The sequence below is a fragment of the Daphnia pulicaria genome, chromosome 8 (genome assembly GCF_021234035.1).
Source record: "Daphnia pulicaria isolate SC F1-1A chromosome 8, SC_F0-13Bv2, whole genome shotgun sequence".
NCBI lineage: Eukaryota > Metazoa > Arthropoda > Branchiopoda > Diplostraca > Daphniidae > Daphnia > Daphnia pulicaria.
In genome coordinates this window covers 6,970,778-6,989,560 of record NC_060920.1, presented here as the reverse complement: position 1 = coordinate 6,989,560, position 18,783 = coordinate 6,970,778, and the positions used below count along the sequence as shown (strand labels likewise).

Sequence of the window (18,783 nt, the reverse complement as noted above, 5' to 3'; positions counted from 1 at the left end):
TTTACATTATCTCCAATAAAGAACTCATTAGAAAACCGATTATTCTTTTTGACACCACAAAATAGCCTACAACTACTGGTTATTCTCGTAATTGAAGATTGAAAAAATGGATTGATTACAAGGAACATCTTTGTGGCTTCCTTAATTGAGAGTGAACAGCTTGCAATTATTGTTAATTTAAACCCTAATATCACGAAAGTGAAAAAAGATCTAATAAATATAAGATTGTTTACATTTGTTTCTGTTTAATTATGGTATTGTCTGTTAATTCTTGTTTCCTGAGGTTTGTGGACATTACTGATTAATATATAACCGCCCTTCTACCCTTTTAAATCCATTATTTGCGCCCATGTAAAGGTTGGAGTTTTTACAATTAGATATTTAAAATACATGTATTATCATATGAATTATAAAATATTGAATATCGTCCCGTCATCTACTGACATTGTAATTGTTTTAATTTTTTTTTATACATCCATTCACTAATATTTGCTAGATCTTCTACTGAAATGTAATGAAATATGCTAGATTGTTTGTTCAGTATCATCTCATTAGCACTTTTGACGTCCAATCTTTTTCCAACTGTTCATGTGACATCCAAGTTATCCTGGTAATAATCGTAGGATTGAAAACTGTAATCGGAATTTCGAACACACATTCAATAATTGTTTGGTTGTAAAATTTTAAAAATATTCGATTGGTTTTCCTATTATAAATGTATGCTTGCGACCTGGTAAATGAAATTAAATTGTGACTTAAATAATATACAATCATCCGTGAAAGTGGGTTAAGCAAAATATCTCTCTATGTTTTAATTTTAATTTGGTGGAAGTTATAGCTTAGGAATATCATATTATCTCTCATAAGTGTTTATTCTGGTGGGAAAGTTTTTGAAAGAGAGAAAGGATTAGAATTAGAGAATGGAAAGGGAAAAATAAATCCAAAGTAGGGGGTGCTTTTTGTATACTTTCCTCCATTTGAAAATTATAACATAAAGAGTAATTTTATTTCACTTTTTCTTGTTACTATTCACTTCCGTACACAGGAAAAGGTATACTTCCAGTATCCGGTTCAGACATACCAAGGTACGAAATACCAAAACCAGTTGATACACGAATTTGGGTAAGACAGTTTTCTAACGAAGATTGTATTATCTTTGTTACTTTTTATCCTTTTTACTTTTAGTGTATGAATTTTTAACAAAGTAAAGAAGGATAAACGGGCTTCAAAAAAAGACTAAGTGGGGATTTTTTGGTTATTTTTTTCTAATGTAGTATTTTCAGATTTTTCGCGTCATATTGAACTTCGCATTTGGGAATTGAAAACAGCTTTTTGTTTCGGCCCTTTCTAGTCCCTTTCTCCCCCTCCCCCATTTTCACCCCGTGCTCATTTTTCTCTGTGAAACAGAGAAATCGCGCGCTTATGAGGGGACTACAACCCAGCGTGGGTAGAAAGAGAAGGGAAGAACGGGCCAAAAAAATTATTCCCCAAATGCGAAGTTCAATATGACGCAAAAAATCTGAAAATGGTGACTGTTGTTCAGCTTTTAAAGTTCTTCATTTCAGAGTTTTCCGCGTCCTCCTACCTTAACCCGTTCTGTACTTATTCCCCTTCAAAGTACCCTACTTTGCATGGAGCTCTATACAGTGTTCCCAAACTTAGGGATCCATTTTAAACCTAAATTTCCCTTTATCGAAGAAATCTAAAAAAAAATTCTTTAATGCTATCAGTAATGGCTACGGCCAAAAAAATTTCGTCGCGATCCGACAAAAATTTGATTTTTGGGAACGCCGAGAAAAAACGCAATTTCCCATAAGATTTTCTCGCTCGCGCTTGCGCGTTCCCAAACTTCGGGTAGGTAGTAACCTGAACACCTTGGTCTTTTTTTTTATATAAAAAAAAATATTTCGGCATTTTTTTCTTAATTCTTATAAATGAACTTTGTAAAACAATTAATTCTACATATAATGAGAAGTCTTCAAAGTTAAAAACAAAAAATATACATTGAACTGGGCTTTAGAAAAAGAGCTGTGTTCGGATTTTTTTGTAGGATACTGTACTGTAAATAATTAGAAAAGAGCGACCTGCCTCCAGGCCTTTTAGCCCCATTCTTCCCTACTTCTGCTCCCCCAAAAAAACCCGCCGCCACAGTTCACAGGGGCCTTAAGGGACTACGTTTTTCTTTATTTTATTATTGCATGAAAGACATTTGTGTTTATTTGAAATAAATATGTGTTAATCTTTAAGACCTGCTCTATTTTTTAATATTTTTTCGTCGTCGATCGCGTTAGTGTAAGCTTTGGAAAAAAATCAAAAAGAATTGGAGGGAAAGCGCACCTCTATTTCTAGTAGAAGTGCAGCCATTGCAAGAAACTCGCGCTAATTCACTCGCTATCACAAATGCAGCGACGCAAATGTTCATCAAAGTCATAACTCATAAGTCATCAAATGGATCATCCGCCACAGCAAGTCGTTCCGCAAATCAATAACACAATGCTTAACCACAATTTTGGCTTCTGGTTCTAGAGAAGATATAAGGGTTTTAACAAAAAATGGAGCAGACCTTGTCTGTGCTCTATCAAGCAAGATGAATGTTGTTAATAATCTAGAAGATGGACTAAGTTCACGGTGCACTCACAATCTCGAAAATCTTGCTACATCATTAAAAGTAAGCATCGTTCCTGAAGATATGGCGCTCTTCTTCCTCGAGTTTGTCTTTGATGAAAATGATATTTCGCTACTCCACCGCGTGGATCTTTTTCTATATCGGTTCTTTATCATTCTGCTCGAACCGAAGCCCTTCGTTTATCAATCACCAAGAAAATGCACAAAGTGGCGCAAATTTCGACTGAAAAAATTTACCATCTCTTCAACGAGCCATCTTAACGTGCGCAACGGTTTTGGTACAGTTTTGGAAGGAAACTGTCATGGCAGACTGTTTTCACATCCCTCTTCAAGATATTGTTGCTGTCTGCCTACACATCACATGTAACGTGCTGGACTTCATCGACTAAAATTGACACAACTGCGGGCACGTGTTGGCACCAAATTTCCAATCAATTCATAACGATTTGCTCATCCAGTTGCATTCCCAGCACGTCGCGTCCCATCTACGTCGAGTTCTGTCGTCAAGAGCCCTGGCCAAGTCAAAAGTGTGGAAAGTATAGGGGACTATCTGCGGCCTCGCTTTTTGGGAATTCTATTTCATTTGGACAGCGTCCTTCTCTCCAAGATAATCTCAGACAAGATCAAGATTAATGCGACGATTTACCGTGTTTTCCCTCGTGTTTTCCTTATCTCTCATTTATTCCTCAGTACTATCACGCTGTGCAAGTCGCAACTTTCTTGTTGAAGGACATGAAAACAATCACAACACGACGCAAATATACATTCAATTGGTATCTCTCTCGGAATTGCCCGAACTTTCTTCGGTTACAGGTGTATTAGATGAGTCCGAAGACCTTCCGTTCGTTCTTCAGCTCTGAATTTTATACGTACCAAAGCTAATAAAAAAGATAGTCAAAATAAAATTATATTTTATTAAATTGTGTTTTTTTTTTGTGGGATCTGGTGCTTTTTAATAAAGTGATGCATCCTCTTATTGAACAAAAAAAGATTAAAAATATACGCGTGACGAAATTAATTATTTTTTAGTTATTCTCATTGCCTTGTAAAATAGTGCAATAAACTATTTTTTTTTTTAAATTCAATTTTGATGAAATCGAAACCTTTTCAAACTTTCCGCCAACTTTCTTATATGCTTCATTTATCGCCAGATGGCACTTACCAGATTTTTGTCGTCTGCTTGTCTCGTGGTGCCCAAAAATTTCGACACAGGGCAAGACGGCAAGTTACGTAGTTATTGAATTGAATGGTTCAAGTTACCTAGTTTCTTTCAAAAATATTTCAAATAAAAGAAAAACAAATTACAACAAGAAAATGGAGAGTGGTAGTACAAATGGTAATGCAAAAACCCCGGATGACAACAAACAAAATGGACCTGGGTCACAAAAGACAAAGAAGAAAAACAACTCCAAAGGAAAATTACACCCAAGTCGAGTTAAAGCAAGTGCCATTGAGCAACACGAAATCAAGAATTTGCAAATTCGCTATACATCAGTGGAAACATCAGCTGTACTAAAATTTAAAGATATTCCGCTTTCCAAGAAAACCTTGCAAGGTCTGCAGCAGAACGAGTACACCACGCCAACCGAAGTCCAAAAAGAGAGTATTGTTCTTGCCCTAAGAGGTCTAGATGTATTGGGAGCTGCCAAAACCGGTAGTGGAAAAACCCTTGCCTTTGTGATACCTGTTCTTGAAAGACTGTACTGCATGCAATGGACTCGACTAGATGGTCTTGGTGCCCTAATTATAACCCCAACTCGAGAATTGGCATACCAGATATTTGAGACTTTCAGGAAGGTTGGAATCCAGCATGATTTTTCTGCTGGTCTCATCATTGGAGGCAAAGACCTTAATTTTGAAAGGAAACGATTAGACCAATGTAACATCATGATTTGCACCCCTGGAAGAGTCCTTCATCACATGGATGAAAATCCTCTCTTTGACTGCTCCAACCTACAGATATTGGTTATTGACGAGGCTGATCGTTGTTTGGATCTGGGATTCCAGCAAACGATGAACGGTATCATTGAAAATTTACCCCCAAAGAGGCAAACTCTGCTGTTTTCCGCCACACAAACCAAGTATTTAATATGATAACATTCATCGTTTAGAACTTACGCTCACCTTTTTATATCTTATGTAAATTACAGATCAGTCAAAGATCTCGCTCGTCTCAGTTTAAAGGACCCCGTTTACGTTTCTGTTCACGAAAACGCTCAATACTCCACACCCGAGTCTTTGCGTCAAAGCTACATCATTACTCCCATTCAAAACAAAGTCGACATTTTATGGTCTTTTCTTAGGAGTCATAGGAAGAAGAAACTGATTGTCTTTTTGACTTCTTGCAAACAGGTAATTTGTTGAAAAATTTGCCGTTGATTATCAAACTAACTTGAACATTGCCTTTTAATTAGGTTCGATTTATTCATCAAGCTTTTACTCGTCTGCGACCTGGTCTTTCTGTATTGGCTTTGTATGGTACCATGCACCAGATGAAACGCATGTCAGTCTACGAAGAGTTTTGCGAGAAGCAAACTGCCGTCCTGTTCGCCACAGACATTGCCGCTCGAGGACTCGATTTTCCTAATGTTGATTGGGTAATTCAAATGGATTGTCCGGACGACCCAAGTAGCTACATCCACCGAGCCGGTCGTACTGCTCGTTATCAGAAAGGAGGGGAATCGTTGCTGATGCTGCTGCCCTCAGAAGAAGCCATGGTTGAGCAGTTGGCCCAGAAAAAGATCCCCATTCAGAAAATTGAAGTCAATCCTTCGAAATTGGTTTCCATTCAGCGGAAACTCGAAGCCATGCTCGCTCGTGATGTTGAATTGAAACAAATGGCCCAACGGGCTTTTGTTACTTATGCCAAATCAGTTTTCCTTATGAAAGACAAGTCGATTTTTGATGTCACTAGTATCGATTTGAATGCTTTAGCTCGGTCTTTGGGGCTCGCTCTTGCTCCACGCGTCCGTTTCCTACAAAAACATCTCAAGGCAACAGAATCGGCTGCGCCTCCACAAGCTCCTCGAATGTTGAAACCAAACTATGACACCCCAGCCGAGAAGCCTATTGCCGCTCAATCGACTGAGCAGCAATGGAGAAGAAACGACCTGGAAGCACCTTACGATTTCCACGCAGAAGACGAATTACAGGATTCCGATAGCGATGACGGCATTTTCAAAATCAAGCGGCAAAATCACGCTCTCCCCGGATTCGAAGAAGCCGAGGAGGAGGAGGTTGAAATTGGTGTTGAGAAAAAGAAGAAGGAAAAGATCTTGACCAAGGAGAAAGTTGCCAAACGAATCCTTGCTAAAAAGCTGAAGGCCAATAAAATTGTCAACTTTGACGACGAAGGAAATGTAATACCCATTTTTTACAGAATGATCCCATTTCGTGTTGTTGTATAATTTATTGTTGTTTATTTTGCAGAGAATTTATGACGCATCTCGCGAGAAAGTTTCCGAGCTTGGCCGAGCTCTCGAAATTGAAGCTTCGACATCGATTACTGGTGGCATCAATTTGGTTGAAGCCAAAAAGGCGATGGAAGAAGAGGATAAATACGACAAAGAAATCTTCCGTCAGCGTATCAAAGCCAAACATCGCGAAGATCGACTCAAAGCCAAAGCAGAGCGTAGACTCGCCAACCGGGTAGAGAAGGAAGAAGAAGTAGCGAATGTCGAAGGTGAGGAGGAGGACGAAGAGTCTGAAGGTGACGAGAGTGTCGATGGTTCAGTCGGAGAAATTATAGACGCTTTACCCGATCCCGATCGCATCTACGGCGCCAAGGAAGATGATAGCGAAGAAGAAGGTGACGTTTACAGAGGGCCAGCTGTTGCAAAGTAAGAAATCTCCCATTTAATTTTCGTTTGTTCCAATAAACTAATTCTGTCTTTATTTAGGAAACGCTCGCGATTGCCGAGCGAGAGTGAAGAAGATGACGACAGTGAAGATGATAGTGAAAGTGACAATGACGAAGCACCTGTCAAGCCTACCCCGATTACAAGGTACAAACATGTGGCTGAAACCAAGTTGGAATTCTATTAATTCTTTCTCATAATTAGGAAACGGCGACAACCGAGTGAAAGCGAAGAACTTCCCACACCGACAAAGACGAAACAAAAATGGATCAAGAAGAAGCCACCTAAGAAACAGAAACCAGCTAAGAACAGTAAATTTGACACTGGCCTGGATTTGGCTATGGACGAAGAGTTGGCTCTTCACATTCTTGGCTCTAAAAATTAAAGGAAGACTGCCTCGTTGTCCATATGAAATACACAGTCAGCTTAATGGATTGAGAACTTTGACATTAACGCGGCTTGTCGACTGAATCTTTTCCGACGTAATTGTAAACTGTTTCATTGCGTCATACAAGGAAAGCATGCTCAAGTTTGCTGATATCATGTTGGTTTATTTGTTTGATTTACAGAGGATATACACTAAATGAAGGGAGAAAGAGATGTGGTAAGTAACGAGGAAAAAAATGAAGACGCTGACGAAGCATGCGAAGGAGTAACGTTGTCCTCCAAATTGTGTGACGAGGGCAACAGAAATAGTAGTTGTAAGAATTTGTTAAAAAGGGGATATTGGGCATTGATGGCTCCCACCACATTCCGGTTGAAAGGTTAAGTCGATCAAATAATTCAATAGGATTAAGCTTACAATAACTCTTACTAACTATTACTTCTTCTTGGGCACTGGTTTGTTGGCAGCTGCGTTCGGCTTCGTGGCGTTGATACCAGAGTACTGGTATTTTGCTTTCTTCTCCGAGGGTTTCAAAATCTAACGAATTTGGAAAAATTTTAAATTTGAGTTACAAATATTAAACATTCAATAGAAATACCTGAAAAGAGCACATAAGTGTTTCATCAACGCTCATCATGCCGCCCGCGTTGTCAAACTCCCCACAGTAATTTGGCGCAGAAAAGAGAGTAACCAGTTGACGTTTGGCAAAAAATTCGTAACCATCTTCTACGACCTGATGAGCTCTGCAAATCAAGTCAAGGTCATGGCGATTCAAAAATTTGCTGACAACATCAGCTCCGAAAGTGAAGGAAACGCCGCGGTCATTTTCAGACCATCCTTGCACGTCTTTATCAGGGTCGGACCACAGCAGGTCACAAAGAAGGCCTAAATGTAAAACAAATCAGCCACATATGATGTCATATATATTTCAGGTGTAAAGCCAAGTCGAAGTTTACCAGTGTCAGGTACATCAGTCGGCCTCATAATACGTTTGATTTGGTCCATGTTTTGTAGGTCGGGACTTAAGCCGCCGTGACAACAAAATATTTTCTCGTCAATTATGGCGGCGATAGGAAGACAATTAAAACAATCGGTGAAAGTCTTCCACAGTTTAATGTTGTACCGCCGTTTGCCTAAGATAAAGCAGAATACATCACTCTAAATAATGGCCATTTAGAAAACGATAGTTACTTACATTCATCATAAAAGCCATAAATTCTGTTGATGGATGCACATTCGTGATTTCCTCTTAATAAGAAGAAATTTTCAGGGTACTTGATTTTATAAGCAAGTAGAAGGCAAATGGTTTCCAAGGACTGTTTTCCGCGATCCACGTAATCGCCAAGAAATAAATAATTTGCTTCAGGGGGGAAACCTCCATACTCAAACAATCTTAGCAAATCTGTATACTGGCCATGAATATCACCTGAAAATACCAAACAGAAAATATAATTTACTACCTCTTTGGAAGTCCCAAGTAAAAAAAAATAAGAATGAAATTTGTTAAAATTAGTGCATACCACAAATTTTCAGGGGTGCTTCTAGCTCAAGGAGTATTGGCTGTTGAAGGAAAATCTCTCTGGATTTTAAACACAAGCCCCTAACTTCAGCCTCTGTCATCTGCACAGACTTCCCAGGCCGGCATCCTCTCACTGTTACAAAACACATAAAAAAAATGGTTAGTGATTGACAATTTGATTTACAGGTAATCACATGACAATTTCATTTTTAGGGCAAGGAACAAGGCTGTGGGTATGTGATATAAATACTCTAATCAAGTTGTATAGAACCTTAAATTATTACCATTGAATGAGACCATTTAGTTTCATTTAAATATAAATAAGAAGATGGGGAAATATTGGTTTCAAGAATTTGTTTAGCGTCACAAAATTGCCAACGTAATCATTATTTTCGAAATTGAAAATTGAAGCCCTTTGCAGTTCTACACCAACAAAGTAGTCTAAGAAGCTATTGAACGCATAAAAGATGTATCAATGAGACCACTTAGTTCCTAGCTTTCAGACTGCTCTATTAGTTTTAATCAAAATTTTTAATTCATAAAGACTTACCTTCTAACAATCGAGAAATAATACTGTCAACATTAAGGTCGTCCGCCATCATCGAAAAGTCAGACGGGATTAAAATAGTTGTGCAGCACCATCTGGATGTAAACACCTGAACTTGAGACATGGCTTTCGTCTGCTAGGGAAATAAAACGAACCCAACAATATCAGCGGCCTTATACCGAGATTTGCAGTTTCAAACTTTGCCCGTTTTCTTTATTATAATGTCAAAAGTTGCAAAGAAGGTGGTGAAAGCGATGTCGAAGAAGACTATAGCGAAAATTGATCATGGCAATAGAATGGAAACGTATATACCTTCGGGAAAAGCAGTTGCAGGTCCTCCACTTGGCCCTCAATTAGGACAGGTTTGTAGTTTGCTACTGCTAAATTCTAGCGATGACTTTTTCTAACTAGCACACTGCTTCTTGTACAGAAAAACATAAATATTGCAGCATTTTGTAAAGAATTCAATGAAAGAACCAAGGATTACAAAGAGGGGATTCCTTTGCCCTGCAGAGTAGTTGTGAATCCTGATAGGACATTTGACCTTACCATTAATCAACCTCCAGCTACATATTTTCTGAAACAAGCAGCAGGCATTCAGCGGGGAGCCATGAAACATGGTAAAAGTTTACAAATGTATGTCCTGCTTTACAATTTTTTGCTAATTTGAAGAAATTATTATTATATCCAGCTCAAGAAGTAGCAGGAAAAGTTTCCCTCAAGCATGTCTATGAAATTGCGAAAATCAAACAACAGGATGCAACACTAAGCTTCCTGCCTCTAGAAACAATTTGTAAACAGGTTGTTGCAATTGCCAAAAGTTGTGGAATTGAAGTAGTTCCAAAATTGGATGCCGAAGAATATGGAGAATTTTTGAAGGAAAGAAAGATAATTGTAGAGGAGGAGTTAAAAGACTTACAAGCTAAGAAAGAAGCTCGTATGTTACGAACGGCATAGCATGTGTATTCTCAATTGTAGTCAATAAATTTGTCAACTTTTTCCTTGAATCAATAGTCTTCAGACGGCATATGCCTACGGTCTCTTTGAGCATTGTGCTTCCGTTTTTTCGCCATGTATTGATTAAGTCTTCCTTCTTCCTTTAAGCTATCAAATTTCTCTTTCAGATTTCGCTCCTTACGCGCCGCTGAAAATTTAAAATTAAGGTAATTAAAGAGAGGTTTCAAATTGATTAAATGTTTCCAGTTACCTTTGGTTGCAAAATAAGGGGATTTTCCTTCCTTCAATGCATCAATAGTAATTTGTTTCTCTTCCTGCTGTTTTTCCTCTTCGAGCTTCCGCATCTTCTCTGATCTAATTTGGTTTTCCTACGATTGATAGATACAAAAAAACTTTTACAGTAAATTTCAAAGTAAACCCATAACATTTAGTAAATTACCATTCGCTGTATGAGATATTTGATCTTTTCAGTGCGTCTCGGATTGGTTTCTTCCCGCAGTTCTTCTTTCAGTTTTTTTACTTCATCTTCCTTCATTTTATTGACAAAGTCATAGTTTTTGTAAAATTTCTGGTAAGATTAGATGATAGTTAACAGGTGGGATGAAGTAAGAGAAATTACAAATTCACAAGATATTGTGGGATGTCTACAAACCTTTTCATGAAATTCACCACAGAGATTGTCAAAGCGAGGATCACTCCGAAAAACTTTTGGAACTTGGATGGCAACTTTAGGCTCTATTCTTCTTGATTTTGATGATATTTCTCTTGGTCTGTTTGGATTGGCTCTTTTAAAATCAGTTCTTACCTGAGGTTTCTTTTTAACTCCAATAAGAGTCTGATTAAATTTCTTAGAACCAATCTTTTCCTTCAGTTTTTGAAGCTCTTCAAATGTCAAGGCGGAAAGTTCTTCTCTTATTGCAAGTTTTTCAGCTTCCTCACCTCTTTCGCTACCCTGAAAAGATCGTTGTTGATCATGATCAACAGTTTTACCTTTACTCACGATCGAACGTAGGACTGGAAGTTTGGCTTCGGGAATATCCAAGCCCGAGAGTTCATCTTCATCGTCATCAGAACTTTTGAGGGGCCTTTCCTCATCTTGCTCAACGTCACTTTCCTCTGTATCTGAGGCTTCTTCTACAAGATTTTCAACCTTCCATTTTTTTGACATTTTCCAATTTTTCACAAACACATGTGGTTTCGTTAATTGATTGTCGTCTGTTGGTGTAATTGCCAGATTGCATGCTTTGACATAAATTAAGACACTTGAAAAGATTAAGATTTTAAATAAAATAATAGGTAAAAATAATTTTATTTTAAAATTGAATTTTAATTTCTTTCTGTTTCATTACATTACCTAACAAATCACTTAGAATTTCAACATTTAAATTATCAAAGAACAGATCTGGCAGCAGTGTGTAGGAGATGAGACTTCTGATTCACATGTTTCTGTTTACAAAATTGAGCCGCCGAATCGTGTTAAATTTCAGAAGTCTTCAAAAGAAACGTACTGAAATATTTACATAATATTTATTTCTTGTATCTTTATAGAATATGGCTAATAACTTAAAACTGAGAGTCATCGGTCTACCGACAGCCATCACAGACAAACTTGCTAATCATAACATTGTCACGGTTCAAGTATGATGACATGATATTTTCTGGGCAAGAGTTTGGTTGGAATTGCAATCATGCATTTGTTGTTGTATTTTAAAGGACTTTTTGACATTGAATTTCATTGAGTTGCAACGGAAAACTGGATTAACTTACCAAAAATTGTCAGCCATTTCAACAGAAGTCAACAACTTTGTGTCACCTAGAGGCATTCCGGTAGGAATATTTTAGAAATCTGTTAACCACAACTTTCAATTGAAATATTATTTTAAACAGGTTAGCCAGTTACTGCAGCCATCACATGCAATTTTTAATGGTGAACTAGATGTTTTCCTTAAAGGGGGCATAACACATGGTCACATAACAGAATTTTCAGGAGCTCCTGGTCTAGGAAAAACTCAACTTTGCCTTCAGCTTGCTTTTTCAAATACCTTACATGGTGGTGCAAGTAATGGTGTTCTATACATAGATACTGAAGGTGCGTTTAATTCTTCTAGGTGTGTGCAGAAAATTACAAAAGTATCAGTTGTTTGTTTAGTTTATATAATATTTTTTGTTACTTATTAGGCTTTTGGATATAGCTGTGCATAAATATGGGACAACAACACAAGAGGAATTGGAAAGCTCTTTGAATAGAATCCATCTGTGGCATCCCCACAGTCTTAAAGACATCATAGACAAGTAATAGTTTTTGCATTAAATTATTTGATAAATGCTTTATCACAAACAAACTACTATCAAAACATTCACAGGTTAATCAGTATAGAAGTGTTTATTATCAAAGAGCGCATCGGTCTTTTAATAATTGATTCTAGTAAGTATTTTTCACTATGTTTGTTTATTATTCAGGCGTGTTGTAAATTTTGTTTCGCTTTATGTCACATTTAGTGGGTTCGATTGTCCGACGAGATTTTGGAGCAGAGAAAAGCGTCGAAAGGGGTACTCAAATGTGCTCGTTGAGTTCGAGTTTAAAACGAATAGCACACACCTTTAATTTGGCTGTGGTTGTAACTAATCACGTGACTGCTAAAATGGAAACGTCTAAAGATTTAAATGGTGGATCAACTTCAATTCCCGCGTTGGGTCCATCTTGGAGTCATTGGATCAACAGTCGGCTTCATTTGTTTATTAGCCAAAATGCACGACGTTTAATCGTTTCAAAATCCCCTGAAATCCCTGAGATTATCGTCAATTATTGCATCAGCAAAGGCGGCATCGAAATTCAAAGTGGAGGTTGTTCTTAATCCGCCTTTTATCTTTCTTTACTACTTTACTACTACTACTTAACTACAAAATGTTTGCGTAAAATATTCGTAGGCGCCTTTGGCACGTTTGTTGATAAAAATATTTTGTGTAAAGGTAATAAATTCTTTTGCTATTTCAAAAATTCAAAATTCCCCCTTTTCAAATATAGTAATGTGAAAGCGTACGTGACACAGTCTTCAATCATCAAAATCTTATCTTATCCGGGGCGCTGCATGAAGTCCAATGAGGACAAATAATAGTCCTGTCGTGCTTGTTTAATCATTTTCATCGTTGACAACTTTGTGCTATTACTTTTAGATAAACGAGGACTGCATGTCAAAGTTTCCTCATTCTTCGTTTGACTCTAGTAAGACATTTTTAGAGAAAATCATCCAAAATGGAACCGACTAGTTCTAGTGCCAATTTTCCGAATGTCAGTGGAACCAACACAGTGGTAAATTTTGTTACTAACGATTTCCTACGTAATTCTTCAAGTGAAATAATAGTATATTTTTAAATTTCAAATTGATATGTATTGCGTCACACAACAGCATCTAGAGACAATATCAAGCAGCTCTGACTTTTCCGACCCATCGGTTGACTCTTCGTTTTTGAACGGATCTATTGTGTATGTATACTAGGGAATGTTTCAAATTAGGCAATTTTTACATAGTAATATAACTAATCGCAAAAAAATTTCAATTAATCTCTAGAGAGCAACGAAGAAAAGAAATCTTGTATTGCTTTTTGTGTCAAAAGATATCCAGCGACTCTTGTTGGAAGGACAGACATCTAGTTTTCGATGTGTCTGATATTATTCACTGCGCAATCGGAAATCACGTCATTCTATTCTACAAGACTATTACAAATTTAGACTCTGCCTTAGACCAGCGAAAGAAATACGGAGAAGTTTTAAATACTGTCGAGGACTCCCTGCAGCGCCTTACAATAAGCGTACGAGAGAAAATAGCTCATAACAACCAGCAAATAAGTCAACTAGAAGTGGCAAAAAACGAAATAGTATCTTTTCGGGACAATTTCCTCTCCGCTGGACGTTCATCCCGAACTGATCGTGAGGATTTTAGCAGTCAAATTGCAGACTGCACCAAGAAACTTGTAGATTCTTGCACGACCGCTGCCCAGATTTATCAGCTTTATTCCGATTTGCAGCAATCTTATCTGAAAGTGATTATCGAAGGACCATACGGTAATCTGTCGTCTGTTCGCGTGGAATCCTCGATCGACGGACCCGTTAATATTCTTCATGGTTTGGATCAAGATCGTCTTGAAGGACATTCTACAGCAGAAGACGTTCGTCGTGTGATTGCTTATGCATTGGAAACTTCTCTTTCTATTAAAGAGGAAACAAATGAAGTCCGCCGGATATATCCAACGAAAGCAATGCTGCGTCGATCACCGTTCCCGGCACCTCGTACTTTGCTTGGTGCACCACTGCTGCAGCACGCAAAGACGCCTACATCACCTAGAAAACCGTTTGATTGCTGTAATAAGAATCCAACATTGTCCTCACTTTCAATTAGGCGGCTTTCATCATCAGATGACGAAAGCAGTAACATAACACTGGCACGTAATAGTATTCTCCCATCGACAGCAACCGTATCACTTCAGAATCCGCCAAATCCTCCGAAACCACTTTCATTGAGGCCTTTAAAAAGTCTTAAAGGGAAAACGAGCTTCGCATCCGAGCTTCCTTCCTATATAAGCTATGATTTATCTATTGATTCTCCACAATCTTCCGTATCACCGGCAAATAGCACTGTCTCATTAACCGACGATGCATCGTCTCCAACACCTTCTTCATTAAATTTCTCTGCAGAATCTATATCTGGCACTAATGGAACGGAGTCAAGAATAAATAAACGGGTTCGTTCCAATCTTGGTTTCGATCCTGAGTCTCCAGAATTTTATGGTTACTAAAACTTCATGGTATTCTTTGAAAACAATGCAATGAAACTAAACTTTATTTCTATTAATATCGCAGAAGTACCGATAGGTCCAAATTTATCGTTGAGCAGTCCTCCTATTGCTCATTCAGTCAGCTTGGAGGATGCAGTGCTAGAAAATCGTCGTTTTGCTGCTGATCGCATTCGCAGCGCTTTAAAAAACACATGTACATGGCACCCTCAAACTAACTGGCTGGCCACCACCAGTGATGGGGCAGATGCCCTTATTTGGATATTACCCGCACAGAATGAAAACAAAGTTGAAAATGAAAATGTGAATGAATCAGTTCGGTTAGCGAAATTCGCTAGCTTATCAGATACCTTTCGCAAACAAAACCGACGCGTTTCACTCGACCACTCGAATGATCCTGTTTTTAAAATTGCTTGGAATGTAAGAATTGTTATTTATTATTCTTACCTTTAGTCAAATATTGATCTCTTTTCTTTTCATTTGTTAGCCCAATGGGACCATTCTAGTTACAGGATCGAAAAAAGGAGTCATTCGATTTTGGTCTACCGAAGGCAAATTAAATCCTGCAATCCCGCCTGAAGCTGAAACCATGGTAGAAACTCATGCAAATGAGGTTTTGGTTTTGAAATTTAGTCCGTCAGGAAAGTACCTCGTTTCTGGAGGGATGGACGGCGTACGTAACCCATAGAAAACCAGCAGATATGTGTATAACTTGATAATGACTATCACATCTTTATTCTTTCTAGAAAATGTTTGTCTGGGATATGGACAGATTAAGTCTGCGTCAGACTTTCACCTGCCATTCAGATCCAATTTGCGATGTTGACTGGAAAATAAATACAAATATTTTCGTGTCTTGCGCTTATAATGGATTCATCTTCATTCATCGAGTAGGGCATGATCATCCACTGCGAACTGTTTCCGATTATCCCGTAAGACTATGTTATGTATATTTGCGCAAAATTATTATTTTAAATTTTTAAATGCGATTCAATTTAGCGTTGGGTAAGATCAGTCCGCTGGAATCCTGGTTCAGATGTATTAGCAACTTGTTCTGTGGATTCATCGCTTCAAGTAAACTCACACATACACAGCATATTTTTAATGTTGGTTCTTACAAAGTTAGTTCTCTATTTTCAGGTTTGGAAAGATGCATTAAAAATTAGCTCTGAACCAAAGGAATTGAATGGTCATTATCGATCGGTGAACGCCATTTCATGGCGTCCTGCTGTTTCCTCTGGACCAGGTGTTTCTTCAATTAGGATGGATAGCTTGTGTAGCAAATACCTGGCAAGGTGACTTCAAATTTTTGGTTACTTATAAGTGGTGGTTGCTTGAAATTCTTACAGCGACGTTTTCACAGTGGTTCTGATGATGGAACGGTTATCGTGTGGCATGCAACTTTAAAAACAAAAATGGTTTTGAGCAGTAAGAATAAAAGTAGCGTCAAGTGCCTCGCCTTCTCACCTAATGGAAAACTTTTAGCTGCTGGCAGAGGTGATGGTCATGTAGATTGCTGGTTTTCAAAGGTAAGCATATAACTTAATCCAGTATGTACTCATTCAAGCTGCTTATCAAGTGATGGAATGAAATTTAAAAAGGGGAAGCTGTTTGGTTCCATGAAACTCAACGGTGCAATCTACACAATAGAGTGGGACGCTACTGGCAAGCAATTGGCAGTTGCTGTCGGAGACTTTGGGGTAAGCACTATTATTTCTTATTAAAGTCACTGACGAACGTATTACATTCCACTTATTTAAAAAAAAGAAAAATCTATATTTTTCATTCCATTTGCAGGCTGAGTATTTTGAAATAAAAAGACTTAAAAAGGATTAGTAACCACAGTATGTGTAAATGGATATCTTTCAAGTGATGTTGTTCGTACTTATAGTTTCCTAAAAGTTTGATTTTGATTGTTAATTACTATGAATACATTTTAAAACGTTTTTATTACTTTTCTGTGAGGTGCAAACATTACTATCGTGAAAGCCCCCACCCCTTATGGCTGTATTTCTTGTTTTTAGTCGTTCTCCTTACCGTACACACATTACAGTTGGTACACCTAACTATGCAATGAGTAAATCGAACGACTTCATCTAATATAAGTATTTTTAGAGTGCTTCACGCAAAATTTGAGTTTTTATAACGAATCGACATGATATTTTTGAAGTGGGCCTACTAGCATATTTTCCTTTGTTTTATTTTACGTTTTTTTGAACTTTTTGCTTTTTGGCGCTCTTTACTGGCTGTCTGACTGTGTCAAGTACAAAGTTCTACCGCTAGAATCGCGTTGTACGCCTTTGATCAGAAACAGAAAAGTGTCGGCCATTCGCAGTTCTAAGGGCAGAGACGGTTGGAGAGCCGTACAGAGAGAGCTGCTGTGCTGCTTCAATATAGATTTTGCTGCTGTGACTCTTGCCTGTTGCCGAAAGAGTGATAACTTTAACTGTTTCGTGTTTTTGCTTAATTTCCTTACTGATCTTTGGTGGAGTTCAAGGTAGCATAGAAAATGGATCAAATGCTATCCAGTCCTGGCTTCAGTATTCCATCAATTGGCACTCCACTTCATCAGCCAGAGGAAGACCAGCAAATTTTACCTCATAACAGCCCTATTCCGACACAACGTCAACAACAACAACAAAATGGGTTTGGACTTGCTCTTCCCCACCAACAGATCAACACTGCATCTAGCTCACAGAACCTATACAGTTTACCGGGATTTACACCTCAGCACATGTTACAACCTCAGACTCCGGTAATATATTGTTAAACTGAGGCACAACCATTGACTAAAGTCTATGATGAGATGATGTACCAGTCTTTTACGTGTTGCTAACAATATTGCTGGAAAATTGTAATGTCAATCATGTTCTAATTTTATCTGAGGATTGAGTTACGACAGTATCTTATTTGCTTTGAAAAAATTTGTATATGTAATGGGATTCATTAAAACTATTTTTGGTTTGCAGCAAGCTCTTATGTCACCTGCTCCAAACCGAGGGTCTAGTGCAGCCATCGGGGATTCACACTTGCATTCACAAGGCACACCAGCTCCTGCTGGAATGTTTGGCCCATCTACACCTGCTCCCATGACACCACACACACCAGCTTCTGCTGATCCAGGAATTGTTCCTCAACTACAGTAAGAGACAAAATATTTATTTTAGTTGCTATGATAATCAGGTATTTTCTTTTTATATTTCAGGAATATAGTATCAACAGTGAATCTGGGATGCAAATTAGATCTAAAAAAGATTGCTCTCCACGCCCGTAATGCAGAGTACAACCCTAAACGTTTCGCAGCCGTGATTATGAGAATCCGAGAGCCCAGAACAACAGCCCTTATCTTTAGTTCAGGGAAAATGGTGTGTACAGGAGCTAAATCTGAAGAAGATTCAAGATTAGCAGCCAGAAAATATGCTCGAATCGTACAGAAGCTTAACTTTCCCGTAAGACAATTTGTGCGAGGAAAAAATTCACTTCAAATAACCATTTTATATTCCAGGCAAAATTTCTTGATTTCAAAATTCAAAACATGGTTGGTAGTTGTGACGTGAAATTTCCTATCCGTCTAGAAGGCCTCGTTTTGACACACAGCCAGTTTAGCAGGTAATCATATACAATAAAATGTTGTGTATAATTTTACTTATTATTATATTTACAGCTACGAACCCGAACTCTTCCCTGGTCTCATTTACCGAATGGTCAAACCTCGTATTGTTTTGCTTATTTTCGTTTCAGGAAAAGTTGTGCTAACCGGTATGTTAAAATTTTCAATGAGGGGTTTTTTAATAGTTGTTTACTTCAATTTCACTTCTTCTAGGCGCGAAAGTTCGCCAAGAGATCTACGATGCATTCGATAACATATACCCCATATTAAAAAGTTTCAAGAAGCAATAGCACATCTGTCAACATGGCGATGACAAAATTACTTACGTACGTTGGTTAAATTCCAATTTTCCTCCTTTGTTTAACTCATTGCTGGTTCTGTGCTATTGGGCAACCATCGGGTAACTCAAAATGCGCTTTTCATTCACATTTCTTTGTATTGATATTTCATCCAGTAAAAATAATACAGACATTTTTCACAATTTAATCTTAT

General features: G+C 37.9%; 7 protein-coding genes across 9 annotated transcripts; 5 read left to right on the top strand and 2 right to left on the bottom strand.

Annotated features, from left to right (window-relative positions):
• The first annotated feature begins 3,807 nt into the window (after positions 1-3,807).
• Positions 3,808-6,926, top strand: LOC124352630 (probable ATP-dependent RNA helicase DDX10). Its single transcript, XM_046802180.1, has 6 exons — positions 3,808-4,706; positions 4,776-4,977; positions 5,040-5,984; positions 6,055-6,464; positions 6,525-6,629; positions 6,687-6,926. Exons 1-6 carry the CDS (start codon positions 3,940-3,942, stop codon positions 6,865-6,867), a joined length of 2,610 nt encoding a protein of 869 aa, XP_046658136.1. The 5' UTR covers positions 3,808-3,939; the 3' UTR covers positions 6,868-6,926.
• An 86-nt stretch (positions 6,927-7,012) lies between these two features.
• On the bottom strand, positions 7,013-9,072 carry LOC124352632 (serine/threonine-protein phosphatase PP1-beta catalytic subunit). 2 transcript variants are annotated; one of them, XM_046802183.1, is made up of 6 exons: positions 8,937-9,072; positions 8,388-8,519; positions 8,063-8,293; positions 7,824-8,000; positions 7,466-7,752; positions 7,013-7,404 (listed from the first exon to the last, which is right to left on the bottom strand). In XM_046802183.1, exons 1-6 carry the CDS (start codon positions 9,055-9,057, stop codon positions 7,303-7,305), a joined length of 1,050 nt encoding a protein of 349 aa, XP_046658139.1. In that variant the 5' UTR covers positions 9,058-9,072; the 3' UTR covers positions 7,013-7,302. The 2 variants fall into 2 exon arrangements, with proteins under 2 accessions (XP_046658139.1, XP_046658140.1); XM_046802184.1 differs by lacking the exon at positions 8,937-9,072 and adding an exon at positions 8,671-8,873.
• Positions 9,056-9,940, top strand: LOC124352638 (39S ribosomal protein L11, mitochondrial-like). The gene is made up of 3 exons (XM_046802198.1): positions 9,056-9,295; positions 9,364-9,553; positions 9,625-9,940. Exons 1-3 carry the CDS (start codon positions 9,155-9,157, stop codon positions 9,888-9,890), a joined length of 597 nt encoding a protein of 198 aa, XP_046658154.1. The 5' UTR covers positions 9,056-9,154; the 3' UTR covers positions 9,891-9,940.
• On the bottom strand, positions 9,876-11,122 carry LOC124352634 (ribosomal RNA processing protein 36 homolog). Of its 2 annotated transcripts, XM_046802194.1 has the most exons (4): positions 10,543-11,120; positions 10,330-10,458; positions 10,141-10,258; positions 9,876-10,077 (listed from the first exon to the last, which is right to left on the bottom strand). In XM_046802194.1, the coding sequence occupies exons 1-4, from the start codon at positions 11,056-11,058 to the stop codon at positions 9,941-9,943; spliced, it is 900 nt and encodes a 299-aa protein (XP_046658150.1). In that variant the 5' UTR covers positions 11,059-11,120; the 3' UTR covers positions 9,876-9,940. The 2 variants fall into 2 exon arrangements, with proteins under 2 accessions (XP_046658150.1, XP_046658149.1); XM_046802193.1 differs by having other exon boundaries at positions 9,876-10,258; positions 10,543-11,122.
• Positions 11,123-11,324: 202 nt separating this feature from the next.
• On the top strand, positions 11,325-12,853 carry LOC124352635 (DNA repair protein RAD51 homolog 2-like). Its single transcript, XM_046802195.1, has 6 exons — positions 11,325-11,528; positions 11,604-11,717; positions 11,778-11,998; positions 12,069-12,182; positions 12,254-12,315; positions 12,390-12,853. Exons 1-6 carry the CDS (start codon positions 11,442-11,444, stop codon positions 12,743-12,745), a joined length of 954 nt encoding a protein of 317 aa, XP_046658151.1. The 5' UTR covers positions 11,325-11,441; the 3' UTR covers positions 12,746-12,853.
• A 156-nt stretch (positions 12,854-13,009) lies between these two features.
• LOC124352631 (F-box-like/WD repeat-containing protein ebi) lies at positions 13,010-17,108 on the top strand. Its single transcript, XM_046802181.1, has 11 exons — positions 13,010-13,200; positions 13,298-13,374; positions 13,460-14,676; positions 14,749-15,101; positions 15,169-15,354; positions 15,428-15,613; positions 15,681-15,755; positions 15,822-15,976; positions 16,045-16,210; positions 16,283-16,381; positions 16,479-17,108. Exons 1-11 carry the CDS (start codon positions 13,144-13,146, stop codon positions 16,515-16,517), a joined length of 2,610 nt encoding a protein of 869 aa, XP_046658137.1. The 5' UTR covers positions 13,010-13,143; the 3' UTR covers positions 16,518-17,108.
• LOC124352636 (TATA-box-binding protein 2-like) lies at positions 17,028-18,777 on the top strand. The gene is made up of 6 exons (XM_046802196.1): positions 17,028-17,436; positions 17,651-17,823; positions 17,887-18,130; positions 18,187-18,290; positions 18,346-18,440; positions 18,505-18,777. Exons 1-6 carry the CDS (start codon positions 17,191-17,193, stop codon positions 18,579-18,581), a joined length of 939 nt encoding a protein of 312 aa, XP_046658152.1. The 5' UTR covers positions 17,028-17,190; the 3' UTR covers positions 18,582-18,777.
• Positions 18,778-18,783: the final 6 nt, after the last annotated feature.